The sequence below is a fragment of the Tachypleus tridentatus genome, chromosome 9 (genome assembly GCF_004210375.1).
Source record: "Tachypleus tridentatus isolate NWPU-2018 chromosome 9, ASM421037v1, whole genome shotgun sequence".
Lineage (NCBI taxonomy): Eukaryota > Metazoa > Arthropoda > Merostomata > Xiphosura > Limulidae > Tachypleus > Tachypleus tridentatus.
This window is the reverse complement of record NC_134833.1, coordinates 37,926,394-37,942,502: the sequence shown is the minus strand read 5'-3', so window position 1 is coordinate 37,942,502 and position 16,109 is coordinate 37,926,394. Positions and strand designations below refer to the sequence as shown.

The following is a 16,109-nucleotide window of genomic DNA, read 5'->3' as shown; positions in this document are numbered from 1 at the left end:
AAGGTACAAAGAAAATGTACTTCACAAAACTCATCAAGAGCAGCAATAGGTAGATGAACTCCGTTCAAGAAAGTATCTCTAACCAACTGCACACAAGCCAGGAAAACACAGTAGAAGCCATCAAAGGACACAATTCATCATAAAATTGATGTAGGATATGCTTAAAGGCTTTTGATAAAATTTGGAGAAAAGATTAATATGTCATAACAGTAGTGAGGATCAAAGAAATCCAAGAAAACTGTGATCCATTCCAACAAATGTGGCATATAAGGCACACCTAACCCATCACATAACTGAGTAGTAAACCTCTCAGCATGAAGAGCAATATCAGGTGAAGAAAATAAATCAAAGTTGTTGCTCTCACACCTCTGTGCCACCAAGGAAGTAATGGACTCAAATGCAACCAAGGAAAGCCTCACAACAATAACTGATTAACTGAAGAAAGAGAGCAGGAGGTGGCTGATACAAACTAGCCCTGTGAGAAGTTGATCTAGTAAACCATGTAACCAAAAAATGTGAATCCAAATTCTATCCAGAATGTCTTTAATCAACTGTAGAAGCAGTCTCAGACCAAATATACGTCTCCACCTCACAACAAGTAAAATAATGGACAGCCTCAACTTAGAAAAGTAAAGAGGAGATCCTGGAGGTAATAACTATAAATGTCAGTGGAGATACATTCTGGAATACTAATTACTACCTAATAAATAAAAAGTTATGAAGGTTTTATTCACTTCTCGATTGTTTGGTTGGTTGGTTTGGTGTTTTACAGCACAAAGCAACTAGGCTATCTGCACCAAACATCAGGTAAAAAGTTAAAATTAAAGTAAATTTAGTAAAATCATAAAAGGAAATTAAGGTAAAACAAAACAAAGTACAAAAAAAAAAAAAGAAGCATAAAACCAATGTTTACATCTAGTCTACAACATTCAGAGAAAAACTATAGTAATACAAGTTGTAAAAGACTTCCTGTAGCATAATTGTAATTATCATAACTTGCCAGGAAAACTAACAGGTAAGTACAAAAACCAACATCAGTCACCTGAAATTGGCCTTTCCAGTCCTGGTTCTGAGTTATTTGATGTTATAGCCATTTTCAAAAAGTAAAGTAATAAAAATTCTAAAAGATTTGAAGTAAAATTGTAATAATAAATTGCCAGGATGACTAACGGGTAGTTCAAACAGCAACGCTGGTCACATGAAGTTTGCCTTTCCAGTCCTAGTTTCGAGTTATTTGACATTACGGCCATTTTCTAATTTCAAATCGAACTAGATGGACTGTGATTCTTAAAAGGGAATCACATTAAAAAAGGTCTAATGTACAAATTTAAAAACTTAAATAGCATTAAAAACAATAATGGCCTTTAAAAACTAAAAACATTTTCAAGGTGGACAGAGTCACCATCACCAATAACACTGTCTAACATTATACACAAACCTTGGAACAGAAAATGTTTAAAATGGTGCCGTCATTGAGAGTTCTAACGAAGGCAAGAAAGTAAAATGTGGCTTATTATAACTTGAGTGTTACAGAGACTACACACTGGTGCGTCAATCCCAGATAAAAGAAAACAATGGGTTAATAAACTATGATCAATGTGTGGTCTAGTTAGAACAGCATCCTCTTTCCGATCCTTACGGAAGCAAGATGGTCAAAATCCAATAGAAATAGATGTTAAAGAGAAATGGGCCAGTCACTTTTGTATATCAGCAAGAACAGGGTGTGAACTAATGTGAAGTGATTCCAGAGCCAGAAGAGAACTATGTGAGTCAGTATAAATAGTACAGTTTGAGTACTGATTAGCTTCTATGTGATCCAGGGCAAGAGAAATGGCATACAGTTCAGTAGTGAACACAGAAACTGTAGAGGGGATTCTGCACGCAACCACCGAACCACAAAAACCATGGCAGAGACAACACAGTCACCTGATTTTGAACCATCTGTATAAATAGGAATGGAAGAATGGTTCAAAGATGTTCAGCAAATAACAGACAGTATTTCCAATCTGGAGTGTCTGGTTTTGTCATATGACTTAAAAATAGGTCACATATAGGGACTTACGATAGGCCTTTAAAAAAACTAAAAACATTTCTGGAGTAAACAGTGTCACCATTGCCAATAACACTAACATTATGGATAAAACTTGGAACAGAACATGTTTAAAATGGTGCTGTCATTGAGGTCACATTTGGGGACTATAAGAAGCCATGGTAGGATGGGCTGACCAGTGGATACAGCAAAGTTATCCAAGGAGAGACCCAATTCATCCAACTGCATCTGGATATGAAGGCCAAAAGGAGCAATAGCAGATCGTCTGTTCTGAAAAAACATGGCCCACTGAGGAAGGAAAACACAACCCCAGGTGGAATTGCTTTAGTAAGGAACAAAGTTTCAAAGCATCTGGTGAAGACAGTTCATGAGACTATATATAAGCTTTGATTTGGGGAAGTGCAGAAAGCCCCAGCACAGAGCCAAAGTCCTTGATGATGAATGGGGTCCAGCATCTTTAAGGCCAAGGTTCTGGAAGAGCCATAGACCAGTGATCCATAGTTGAGTTTCAGTTGAATAAGAGCACAATATATCTTTAGCACAGAACATCGATCTGCTCCCCAAGTGGTGGAAGAGAGGACACGAAGAATGTTCAGTGCTCTTGCACATTTGACCCATAGCTACTTGATGTGTGGTAGCTCAGCTACGGTCAAAGATAAGCCCCAAGAACTCTGTCTCAGGGACAACAGGCAGCACAACTTCACTGATACGGAGTTCAGGATCAAGGTGAATACCCTATTGGCAGCAAAAGTGCGTGCAAACGGTTTTAAAGTAAGAAAAGTTAAAGCCATTTGCTGTGGTCCACTTCAGTAAATGACTGAGGGCAGTCTGTAGCTGCCACTCAATATAAGTCATGTTTGATAATGACATGTGATGTGAAAGTCGTCGACATAGAGCCTGTTTGCAACATTGAGAGAGAGTTGTTCAGTGATGGCATTTATCTTTATACTAAAAAGTGTGACACTCAAAACACAGCTCTCAGGGACTCCAAGTTCCTATAGAAAAAAATGGGAAAATGTCGAATCCACACGAACTTGGAATCTCCTATCCATTAAAGAGTTTTTAATAAAAATGGGCAAATGGCAACATAACCCAAATATATGGAGGTCTCACAAAATTCCATACCTCCATGTTGTATCATAAGCCTTCTCAATGCCAAAGAATATTGATACAAGAAAGGCTTTTCTGATTGACATTTCAAGTCGAATCAGGTGGTCTATGGTGGAGCACTGTTTACAGAACCAACATTGGATGGGCAAGAGAAGGTTGTTTGAATCGAGGAACCAAATGAGACAAGCATTAACCATCCTCTCTAAGGTCTTACAGAGACAGCTCGTCAAAGCAACTGGACGAGAGTTTGAAGGAAGTTTGGGATCCTTCCCAGGCTTAGAGAAAGTAGAACAGCCTGGAGCAGGCACCAGAAAAAAACATTCTCCTGCCAGATATGGTTAAAAACAGTCAAAACAATAGCAAGAGAAGCAGGAGATAAATAGCGCAGCATTTCACAGTGTACATCATCAGGTCCAACCGATGTACTACCAGACTGATGAAGGGCCAGTTTGAGTTCCACCAGTGTAAAGATAAGATTATAGTCATAGAGACAATCAGCTCTAAAGAAAGAGGTGATCACTCTGCTCAAGTTGTGATGGCTAAGAAGATGGAGAAAGAAGCAAAAGTGCTAGATACCTGGCAAAAGCTTTCACCTAGAGTATTGATGATGTTCCAGATATCAGCTACTTCCTGGCCATCAGAGAACAAGATCGAGAGGGGGACAGAATTATATTGCCCACTGACCTTTCGAATTTTGTCCCATATGACTTTGGAATTGGTAGTAGAAGATATACTGGTTGTGAACTTAATCCAAGAGTCCTTCTGGCTTTGATGTCTTACCCACAAAGCATGTGCATGAGACTGCCATAAAGCAATGCTGTCAAGAATGTGGGATACCTATGAAAAGTATCCCAGGCCCACATTTGAGTCTTCTGTGCCATGTGGCATGCAAGATTCCACCACAGATGAGGATATCATGGAAAACATGTCAAGGTTTTAGGAATGTACTGAGTAGCTGCCTGTATAATACAGTCAGTTACTGCTGCCACACAGTCGTCTATTGATGGCTTACAGACAATGGCAGAATCAAGATCTGTAAAAGCAGTAAAAGAGGGCCAGTTTGCATGATCCAACTTTCACCAGGCATGTGAATCAGGTGGCACTGACCACGGCCAGTCTCTCTCAAAATTATAGGAAAATGATCACTGCCTCCTGGATTATTGTCAATCCTCCATGAAAAATGGGAGAATAGTGAAGGGGAACAAACTGAGAGATCAGTAGCAGTAAAGGACTGACAAAGTGCATGAAAATAAGTAAACAAACCACTATTGAAAAAAGAAAGGTTGTGATCAGAGCAGATATGATCTGCAGAGCAACCCCTCCTATCTATATCAGCACTTCCCAAGAGGGGATGATGTCCATTAAAGTCCCCCAGGATTAAAAAAGGAGATGACAACTGTTCAATGAGAGCAAAGTTTAATTGATCATGGGTCTCTCTAGGCAACAGGTAGAAAGAACAAACAGTAATGATACGACCAAAGGAACACGGATGGCTACGGCCTCCAAAGGTGTGTCGAGTGGCAAAGACTGGGTGGGCACATGCTGATCAACCAACAGGGCCACCCCTTCATGTACTCGTCTATCTCACAGCCTGTCATTTCTGCACAAAGAAAGCTGCCAAAAGGTTACTGTATTGGCAGGTTTCAGAAACGTTTCCTGTAAGGAAAGACATACAGGATGGTAGGAAGCAATCAGTGTTTTGATGCCATTCAGATTAGAACATATACCTTGACAGTTCCATTATATCAAGGTGGCCATTCCTATTTATGTGTAGGCAAATTGGGGGAGAACCCTTCTGTTTACAACCACGTCTTTTTTCTTTACTATTTTTATTCGTGGGAGGTCTGTCAGTCTCCATGGGTCCTGCCCTGGGTCGATTGGGCAGATCTTTCCTGTTGGAAGAGGATTCCAGCAACTGAGGATGTGAATGAATGATTGTTTTGCATTTTGTGGTGGGAGAAGAAGATGTACCCAAGAAAATGCCCATATCAGGAACAAAAGGAAGTGGATCATGGGATTTGCTGGATTGTATGTTAGGAACAGAGATGGATGTTGAAGTTGATTCATCAACTTTAATCATGGAGATCAAAAGCCTTTTCATTTGGTTTGAGAACAATTCTTTTGAAGGCACAGAGAGATCCATCTGTACTCCCACAGTAGTAGAGGAACAAAATACAGCAGCATATGTCTGAAATGAAGCTATGGACAACCACTTTCAAGCCTAAGGGTAAGTAATGTTTTGAACTGTTTTTAAATGCTGCACCTCTTTTTTTTCCATCAATTCAAGGCAAGAACAAAATTAGGATGGATGAGAGCTATTTCAATTGATGCAATGGGGACCATTCCACACTCACAGGCATCATGGTCCTTGCCACTACAATGAGCACACGTCAAGGAACCACGACATGACATCTTCAAGTGTCCAAACTGCTGACACTTGAAACATCCAAGAGGGTTTGTAACGTATGGCTATACCCTGCAATTAAAAACCTACCTTGATGGTAGCAGGTGAACGTGGTGATGCAAATGTCAGAATGAAGACATTGGTTGGCATCATAATTCCATTTTTGTGAGTGAAGATACACCTCACTGCAGAAACTCCTTAGGTGGATAAACCAGCAAGAATTTCTGACTTGGGGATGTTCTTTAAATCCCTCTCAACAATAAATCCTCGTGATAAATTCAAAGTAGCATGAGATGTAACCTCAATAGGTATAACCCTAATCGCCTTTGAATGCAAGAGGAGTTCACTGTGTTGAGATGTGGATGTTTCCACCAATATGTCACCAGATCAAAGTTTCTTTACTGACTTTGGAGAACCAGCAAGTCCCTCTAGTCCCTTCTGAATGAAAAAGGAGGACACTTGCCCTAAAGGTTTGTCCGAAAGAGAAAGTAGGATAAGAAAATGAGGTGTTAAAGATGTCGAAAATTGCTGCTCTGAACCTTCAAGGTGTAATCATTCACCTATGGACTGTTTTTTAACTATTTTATTTATGTTTTTTTAGGACTTTTTGATAAAAAAGGAATATATCTGTGTCAATGAACCCACCCACCTTGGAGCCCTACAAGGGGACACATTACTATGCCAAACAAGAATACTGCAGCAGCACCAGGGTTTCATAAGCACCGTACTCAAACACCAACATCAGATACAATGTCCACAACACCTGTTGAGAAAATCCAATGGTAGTACTTGGTTGACCCTAGAGGGCCACCCCAAGGCTATCCATCTACAGAAATTCAAGGCCAAAGTGGTGTGTTAGGGTTGGCCTCTCAACCACCAGGATCTTCTCCTTTCCCTTCACGGATCACCACACATGGCAAACATGTGGGCGGAAGTTTAGATCCCAGAGGAGATAAGCTGAAAGAACAGAACCTTCCCTAGGAAGTCCCCTCACCACGTACAGGAATCCACACCAAACGGTCATTTCTAAGTCACTTATTTCAACAATTCTGTGTAAGTTACCTGCTGTATCTACTGAGGGGAATCAAACTCCTGATTTTGGCATCAGAAATCCACAGACTTACAACTGTCTCAACAGTTTATTTCAATGTTGGAGTTTTAAATATTGTACCTGTAACTAAGCAATAAGTGAATGAAGCTTACATTACTTCTAAAAGTTAAACAATACAGTACCCTAACTTGTATGTATGACACATTCTGAAGTATAAAGTTTAGGGTTAAAAAAGTAACTTAATTCTAAATTATTGGTCTAAGGTCTAAAAACAGGATTTCTTGTGACTTTTCATACTTCTTACATCTTTATAAAATTTTGAGATAAATTTTAAGGACAGTTTTATATATTAATTCTAAATATACTTCAACAATTTTAACTCAAATATTCTATACTCCATATTTTATTTTTTTCATTTCTTTGGTGTAATTCATATTTTCATTTCTACACATCAGTAGAGTTTTACCTGTGAAGAATCCACCTGTTACTTATTTTTTGAATTTTTCTACACACTCCAAAGCATAACTTTATTTTTACTAAAAACCAATCACTCCTTGAGAATATATACAACCCACTTCTTGAATTTCAAGTATTTTTCATAGCACTTATACAAGCCTTGGTTGGCACCTTCTTGTAATACCACATCAAGTGATTTGATCATTTATTTATGGAACAGCTCTTAAAAACAAGTATAATGAAAGTTTAAACATGATTGGATACAGCAAGAAATAAACTTTCACATCACAATAGAGTAAAATGTATAGGTTTAAGTAAGCCTTTATACTTTTTACAAATGTTACTTTCATCTGTGGATAATGAAAGTATTTTTATGTCAAATTATATTTATTCAAAAGCTACAGAAATTTTCTTCAATAAAGGCTCATCAGATAACTTAAGATAAGCTTTATCAAAACTTTAACACAGTAACAAATGTACAATGTTTGGAGAAATTTGTTTTCATTATCAGTATGGAATAAAGAAGTCAACTGGATATTGCTTAAGGCTTAGTAGAGATATATTGTAGATGTTTGTTTAAAATTAAAGCTTTTACTTTCTGATATACAATGATTTTTTTTAGTTGCAGTATTTGTGAAAAGGCAGATTTTTACCTAAAAATCATGGTCAACAAATGATATGAAAATGTCATCACATTAGATTTAAGTTCACTGTTAATTGAGCAAGGTAAGTGACCACAAAAATATTCTAATGACTTTACTGAAGTTTATGTTTATACTATTCAATCAACATTCACAAACAAACTGGTTAACTGACTATTTAATTATTTGTGTTTGCAATCATGGTATGTTTTACCATATGTGAACAGTGCTAGTGCTTTGCATCAACCCAGTTTCTATAAACGTATTGACAGAAAAAATTACTATAATTCTAACTTTACTAAGTGTATCTTTATTTAGGTAATGAGGCATAAAATACAAATCCTCAGTCCATATATGCTAACCACTAGGTTATGCCTAGATCATTGAATACACACACTGTATTGTGAATTTTTTTCTCTTGGTTTGCTGCTATTAACACAGCATTTTAAAATCTGAGTTCATCACCAGATCCTCAGCAAAAAGCCTATACAAAACGTTATCAAGGCAAAGGAAATCTGTAAAACATTACATAAGTAAAAAAATCCTTGCTGTTTTCCCAAAACTTCTTCATTCAAAGAAACTTTTTAGGGAAAAGAAAGACTACAATTTGTTATATATATATCTATATCTTGAAGTGAAACTTTAAACTGTACTATATATGTGTTTGTGTATACAGTTCTTTTTCATAAAACACCACCAACTCAACCTTACAAATTCATATTTACATCAACAGCAATAATGAAAGAAATAACACCAATCTTCAACAGTAATTCATAAACATGTCCAGAACACTTTATAATGGTAACAGATAAAAGCTGTCATGAGTAAATACTCCAAAGACTTATTAGATGAAGTCAAACATTAAGGTACAATAGTTCTCTTTCTCCAAAACCAAATTTCACTAGGAAACTTACATCTGTAAGACATAAGGAATCCATGTCTTGTTGTTCACCATTCTGAGTACACTTGGGTCCAGCAATTTGAATAGCAAATCCAAAGTCACAAATAACGCAAAAAAGGTCATCATTCACCAAAATGTTTCGAGATGTCAAGTCTCTGTGCGCAATACATGGTTTTACTAGATCTGTAATAAATGTTGTAAAAGATCATAACAAAGAAAATAGTGTACACAAAATCTTCGAGATTAATTCTATCTCTAAATTTTCTTTAACCAATCAAATTTAAACAGTGCAAAATATTTCAAATCCAAAGCCTCAAACTCTTGTCATTCAACTATTAAATTAATACCTCAGTGACTCTGGAGATATTTTTGAAAAATCGCATTAGAAGTCAAATACCATTATTTTACAGCTTCCATAAAATTTATATATGCTTACTTCTCTGTTTTATCACCATGTCACTGAACTGTTTCATCACTTCTGCATTTTCTTGACAAATGTTTTGTTAAAAATTATACTTTATAAACATATTGTTGACAAAAGTGCAAGTTCTTACAATGTACTATACTGTATGTTAAATTAAACACAATGACTGACTCGTTACCAAAGAAAGTTGCATTAAAATGATACTTTCATTGTGAAAACAAGTTGCCCAGAACACCATCACAACATTCCACAAACAAAACCAAGATAATTCATGCTTCCACATGTTAGTGTAACACCTAGTTTTATGTAAAATTTAATGAGACCAGCAGTGATTTTGACAGGATATCTCCTCAATTATAGTTGAAACTGCAACAATGGAAATGATATGGCCTAACCATACATGACAGAGTGGCTTTAGCCACATGACCTTCTGTTACTCTTTGAACCAAGGACAGTTCTATAATTAGCTGCAGTTTCAAAACTAGTTTGGTGATGGTGAATTTGACCCACTAAAATCATGAGGCAAAAACAATAAAGTTCTAAACTTTAACACACATTGTTAATTGCACCAAAGCTGTAAACTACTGAACATTAAATCAGACAGACCATCCTAACCCTGGTAATACAATGAAAGTGCCATTCTTGATAACTACATCTATACCCAAACTTTTTTCATGGTAGCATTTTATCTGATATGAATCCAGAAATGTTTTCAAATTAACTAATGAAGCAACTGGATAAACTAACATATATTTTGAATGTTTTCATCTTTACTAATTATAAATTAACTCCTGAAATTTGAAATTAAACATTAAGTGAGGTGTTTGTAGCATTCAAACAATCACAATTTAAAGTTATTTAATCATACAAATTATTCTTCTTAAATGTAAAACAACAGATCCATAACTTAGTGGAATGAGTAAAAACATTTTAAATTTTCAATGAAGGTTCTGGCCAGCATATTAATATCGAATATGGTACCATAAAACAAAATTCAACAAAAAACAAAGATTTTATATATCCACACACTGAAGCAAATAACATCAACCATGACAGACATTTGATTAAGGTGTGGTGCTATCCTTTCACTCTACACATTGCATTGATATGCTGTTAGTTCAACATACCTCACATAAAAAAATGACTTGCTCCATTACAAATACCATTATCATTAAATTTGTTAAATTAAAATAAATAAACCTCCACAAATCAGCACTGCCTTTAACTTGACCATATACTTTTCAATCAGTTCTAACAATACTTTAACTTTATCCATTTGATATACTTTAGCAATCCAATAAGTACTCTCAGTGTGGATAAAGATTAATATTTTCTGTTGAACAAAACAAACTTTTAATACCTATAATAATGTAAACTAGAAATTACCTTTACTTCATGTACCTACAAAATGTTCATGTCGAGCCACACTTTAGAAATGTACAAACTGCAGTATATGTTTGGTTTTATTTATTATTTTTCAAAACATTTGACATTTCATCTGATAAAGTTCTACAGTACTTTAGTTAAGTGTTATAGGGACACAAGTTATGACTGACCCTAAAATTATTCACAAAAGACTTATCAAAATATATTCTAATGATAAATACAAAAAAGGGGGGGAAGACACTGATCTTAAAACAAGTTAGAAAATTTGTATAAACTATTTTATCAATGGTTAAAAATACATTATAATGACTATTTTGCAACACAGTTATAAATATCAAAATAATATTACTAATTGCTAACTTTTAACCTTAACTCACATATATACTGCTAACTACTCTTCACCAAAGGACAAAATTGAAAAAATTAAAAATTTATAGAGAAAATAAACTTGTTTTTCAACACACTTTAAAAAAATACATCATAGTTGAAATTTATTAAATAAGAAACTTTTATTTTGTAACTGTATGTACGTAAATATCACCAATTTGATGTCTTTTAACTTCAACACAAGTGTACTTTATCATTTTTAGCCAATCTCTGTTTCTTTAATCTCAGAAGTCATTGTGTGATGCAATTACTCATATCTCAACTTTAACAATATAGGCTAGTGATTTAAACATGAAATTTCTTTTTTTTTAAGACATAAATCAGGAGATCCACTTCAATGAAGTTTCTCAAAGAGATTACAACAAAATGCTAAAATGTTACCATGATGACACATAGCTATAAGACACAATGTTTGTGAACAACTTCCATTAACTCCACCACAACCATTACTTATATTTCTTTCAAAGTTTGCTTTATTATATGATGTAATATAATATTGTGATATTATCTTATTCATGAAAAACTTCTCTACTTATAAGTAAAGATTTACTTAGATCCTTTTACACTCAAAAATATCAGATTTGTTTATTGACAAGGTTGATACTTATCAGTCTGTTCTCTCATTAAGCAACTGCTTCAATGTAAAACATAATTTTAAAATGTATTTTATATGTCACATGAAACCTTCTAATTAACAATAAGTCTACTTCTTATAACTTTGATATTGTAAAATAACTTATTTTTACTTGTAAGCCAGTAATCTAAAACACAGTGAAATTGCTTACTGTGTTTCCAAATCAAAACAAGTTTATAAAGTTTGTAGTTTTATAAAATAAAAATTATTGAAAAGTTTTAAAAGAAAGCATGAAAACAAACAAATTTTCATAGAAGCAAGCTCATAAGTATCACATCTGTAGGAAGTTATGTTTCAAACAGTTTCATTCTGGATATTTGTTTTCCTTTACAATGCAATAAAACAATAACACACCTGGATATTTACAACAAGTTAAAGTATGGTTCATGCTCAGTGATGAATTTTAAGAACCTTTCTCCATTTCTGTAAGGCATCACAAAATGTGCAAAAAATTAACAGTGGGATTTCAACATACTTTAAGTGAACTTCCTTTTCACTTATTTTAATTTATACTTGTTTGTGAATCTATAAATTATAGTCATTTCTTCAGTTGCATAAATGAATGGTTTTCCACTAAACTATGTGTTAATTTTTCCTTAGAACCATAAACCTTCTTATTTGTTTGGAATTAAGCACAAAGCTTTGCAATGGGCTATCTGTGCTCTGCTCACTATGGGTAACAAAACCCAGGTTTTAGTGGTTCAAGTCCACAGACATACTGCTGTGCAACTGGGGAGCATCTTTCTTCTAAGTCAGTCAGTCTCTGAAGTAATTTTTTAAACCTTAATTAATAGTTTGCATATATCTGATACAATCAGCTATATAAATTAATCACACTTTTATTTAACCACATGACTGTAATGCTTGTTAAAAAGTTATGAAATGTACTTTTGTATCAAAATTAAAATACTGTTATACAGATTAGAGTTTAGATTGTTTACAGACTACCAATAAAAAATAACACAAAACATTAGGAAGTATTAATTTACTACAGTTTCTCTAATTTGGTAAACATGTCTAAAATTGTATAGCCTAAAGAAGCTCATAAGTGAATCACACTAACCTCCTTTGCAAATATCAGAATGAAGATAAGCAAGTCCTTGAGTAATTGACTGCATCATCTTACAAAGAGTTGGCCAATCAATTGTATTGTTACACAAATAGTCTTGTAAGCAGCCATTAGAAGCATATGAAATCACAAGTAGGTATTCTATTTGACCATCTTCACCAATCCTCTCTTCCGACCCTAAAACCATAAACTGTACTGTATAAAAACAGTCTAAATATCAATCGATAATTTTCATTCATTCTTTGTTTCACTATAATTCCATACATACTTCGTTAGATCAATATCTGTTCAGAAATCGTATACTGTTAATATAATACTGAGTGATTTTAAATCTGTTTTTGATACAAAATACACCTTTCCAAGTTTCTGGTATCACAGACAAGTCTGCAAATTTTTGTTTCTTCTCACAACATGTTGCTACAAAGTACATTTGTATCTTTAAATTATATTTAGGAAAGAAAAAGTTCACATAAGTAATGCAATGTACCAATCTTAAATCACTTTCATCATTTAATTCCTTAACATCAGATCATGTTTCAATGTTAAGGTATTGACTAAGACTATTGGTCTTTATAAATATCTTATTCAATGAAGTGCAAACATACACAAGTGCTATGTGATAGCTGTTCCTCATTCTGAACTGATGAAATAGAAATCTGCAGCTAGTCAACAGCATCCTCCAACAACTCTTGTCACCCTGATACTGAACAGTGGGAGTTGGCCATCACTCTTATAACCCACCCCTGCCCCAAAGTAAAGAACATGATTCTGTGCTCTGGGAATAAATCACAGACTCAAAATTCCAGTTTGTCATGTTAACCACTAAGCTATATGTTGCCTGATAAAGTAAAAAGATCTGTTGTAAAAATAGAAAGTTGATTTCACAATGTCACATATAAAAATACCTGTGGTTAATAATAACTAAATAATTTATTATTTAATTACTTTCAATTGCAGAACACCTAAAAAAATGTTCATTGTAGAATTGTTAGGTAAGCAAATTATGAAACTTACAAGTATGAGCATTTGGCTAAAATACAGCTAAAATGCCAAAACATTTTGCGAAAAACACAACTGTAATTAACTCACTTAGATAAAGCTATCTCTAGTCAATCACACTGCAATAACTTAGCTATCTAATACGTTCTTAATGTACAAGGCTTAAAAATATAGTTGTTCACCTTTCTCACACTAAATGTGTGGGACTTAAAAATATAAAAGGTCCATTTTATACTTTTTATTAGTCTTCCTCATGAGCACTGCAATATAGGTATAACTTATTTCAACAGAACATTAAAGTATAAAAACAGGTCTTGTTGTAATGTTAATTGTTGTAAGAAACATTTTCTTAGTTAATCAGATATAACTGTCACACAGTTATTTCAAAAACTAGTGTTATACTTAAATTCACACAAAATGCAAAGAATAATTGTTCTAATCCGCATATTCTGATTATATTTAGTTATAACTTTCAAGAGTTATTATACAGGATGTCACAGCTTAAAAGAAGTGTAAAGCCAAAACCCAAAGAATCTATGCAACACACATGCACAAATTTCTGTAATGTATGATTAATTTTCCTATGCTGTATTAAGCAAATGGGCATGTATTTTGTAACATTAATATAACTAAATGTTACCAGGTTTTGTAACACTCATTACAATTAATATACTTATGCAAACTAGATGTGCTTACACAGGGTCTCCAAAAACATTCTATTTCAAGAGTAAACAAAAGTAAAATTCAGAGTAACACACTTTCCTTACTTACTTTTAAATTTCATATGTCACACTGTGTTCTAGCCTACAGAGTGCATAAATCTTCATGTGATTCAAGTCATGTGCACATTTTACTAACATAACAACAGTACAAACTACAACATTAAGCATCCCTTATATGATATCATCTTAATGTCTACTGGCTGATTGGCACACAACACACTTCTATATAACTGTGGAACTGGATAAAACTTGACCTCTCCAAGTGGCCTTTCGGAAATAAGGTACTGCATACACATTTAACTTTAATTGAAAAAGTTAAGAAAAGCTATTATGTTCAGTGCTATACAACATTTTAAGATAGTTATACAATGTTTTAAAAATTACCATCACAAAACTCACCAAAATATTTTGGAAGACAAGGATAATCCATCAGTGGTAGGCTGTAAATATCACGCTCATTTTGAAAATACTGCTTATTTTCAAAGGCAAAGGTCTTAATTGCAACGGAAAAACCATTCAATGTTCCTCGAGCAACTGATCCATAACGCCCCATACCAATATTTTCTTGTATCTTCAGACTATCCAAATCAAAAGTTGAATTTAAGGATGAAGGACCTTCCACCATATTAACAGAATCATTACTTATCTTCGGGGAAGAAGGCCACTTTCGAAAAATTAAAATCCCAACAACAGTAATCACACACAAAGAACAGAAAGAAGCCAAGGCGATGATAACAGATTCTGCTTTTGATGCTGGCTCTTTTATGAATTGTGGAACTGTCAAGAAAATGGAAAAAAATGTTACATCTTTTAGAGTTCTCTGTTCACATGACATACTATTTCACTATCTTAAATAAGAATGTGAGTGGATATAAATATGGCATTAAAATCTGCATCTTATTTTCTACCACTTGATAAATAATCACAATATAAAAAAATTACAAATTCAACATCATAATAATAACGATAATTATCATCACTCACAAATTAGAGATACATATTGATGTGCATCAATATGAAACAAGTTTGAATGATTTTACCCACAGTTCATCAGCATTTCTGTGTGGTAATATTTCAGTTACGGATGCAACCACAAATAAGCATAGTTTTCTTTGAATCTGTTAGCATGTCTTTTTGAATGTCAGTAAAATCACCAAAAATTTTCTTTCTTTAGAAGCTATAACCTATATTATCATACACAACACCAACATCACACATAATGCCAAAAACTGCTAATGGCAGCATCAGGCTCATTGTTAACAAGTCATGATTGTTTACAATGAAAATATGAAATGTGAAATGAATGAAATTAAACTTCCATATGCAGATCTTTCAAATTTTAACAAAGAAAAACAAATTCAGAATTAGCAATTTTAAATATTAAAAAATCAGAACCCACTGGTCTATCAAATACTCTTTTTTTTTTTCTCCTCTCCCAAAACTCCAAGTTACTGTAACAACCTTTAATTATATGGTGGTAATATTTCTAGAACAATTTTCTTTTATCACCCATTACTAATTCCAGCTCTATTAAAGTAAAACATAAATATCACAACATCTGGAATTACAAATACTAATTTGTTTTTCTTCATTAATTATTGAAACAATAAGCAGTCAGTATTTCCATTATACCTCCATAACAAGCACTTCTAGGTTAAATTTAATTTATCATGGGGCTTCAGGTATGTATTTGCACTTTTTTTTCAATTACATAAAATGGTTTTGTTGGAAAGCTGAACAATAAGCAGTTGTACAACTGGTTATTACAAATCTAAATAGTTTGTTTTCTTACAACAAGCAATATGAAACAAATTTATCAAGAAAATTGACTTATCTCCTTGTGCAATATAATTTGTCAAATAAATTCATTTATAT

At 33.8% G+C, this 16,109-nt stretch overlaps 1 protein-coding gene across 5 annotated transcripts in view; it reads right to left on the bottom strand.

The window, feature by feature from the left end:
• The window catches only part of wit (kinase protein wishful thinking), a 65,441-nt gene that overhangs the window by 30,730 nt on the left and 18,602 nt on the right, over window positions 1–16,109 (bottom strand). For all 5 annotated transcript variants that reach the window (XM_076453817.1, XM_076453816.1, XM_076453815.1 and 2 more), the window contains exons 5-7: window positions 14,634–15,011; window positions 12,508–12,690; window positions 8,627–8,796 (exon numbers count right to left, since the gene is read on the bottom strand). In XM_076453817.1, coding sequence (XP_076309932.1) covers window positions 8,627–8,796; window positions 12,508–12,690; window positions 14,634–15,011 — 731 coding nt within the window. The remainder of the gene's footprint in view (window positions 1–8,626; window positions 8,797–12,507; window positions 12,691–14,633; window positions 15,012–16,109) is intronic.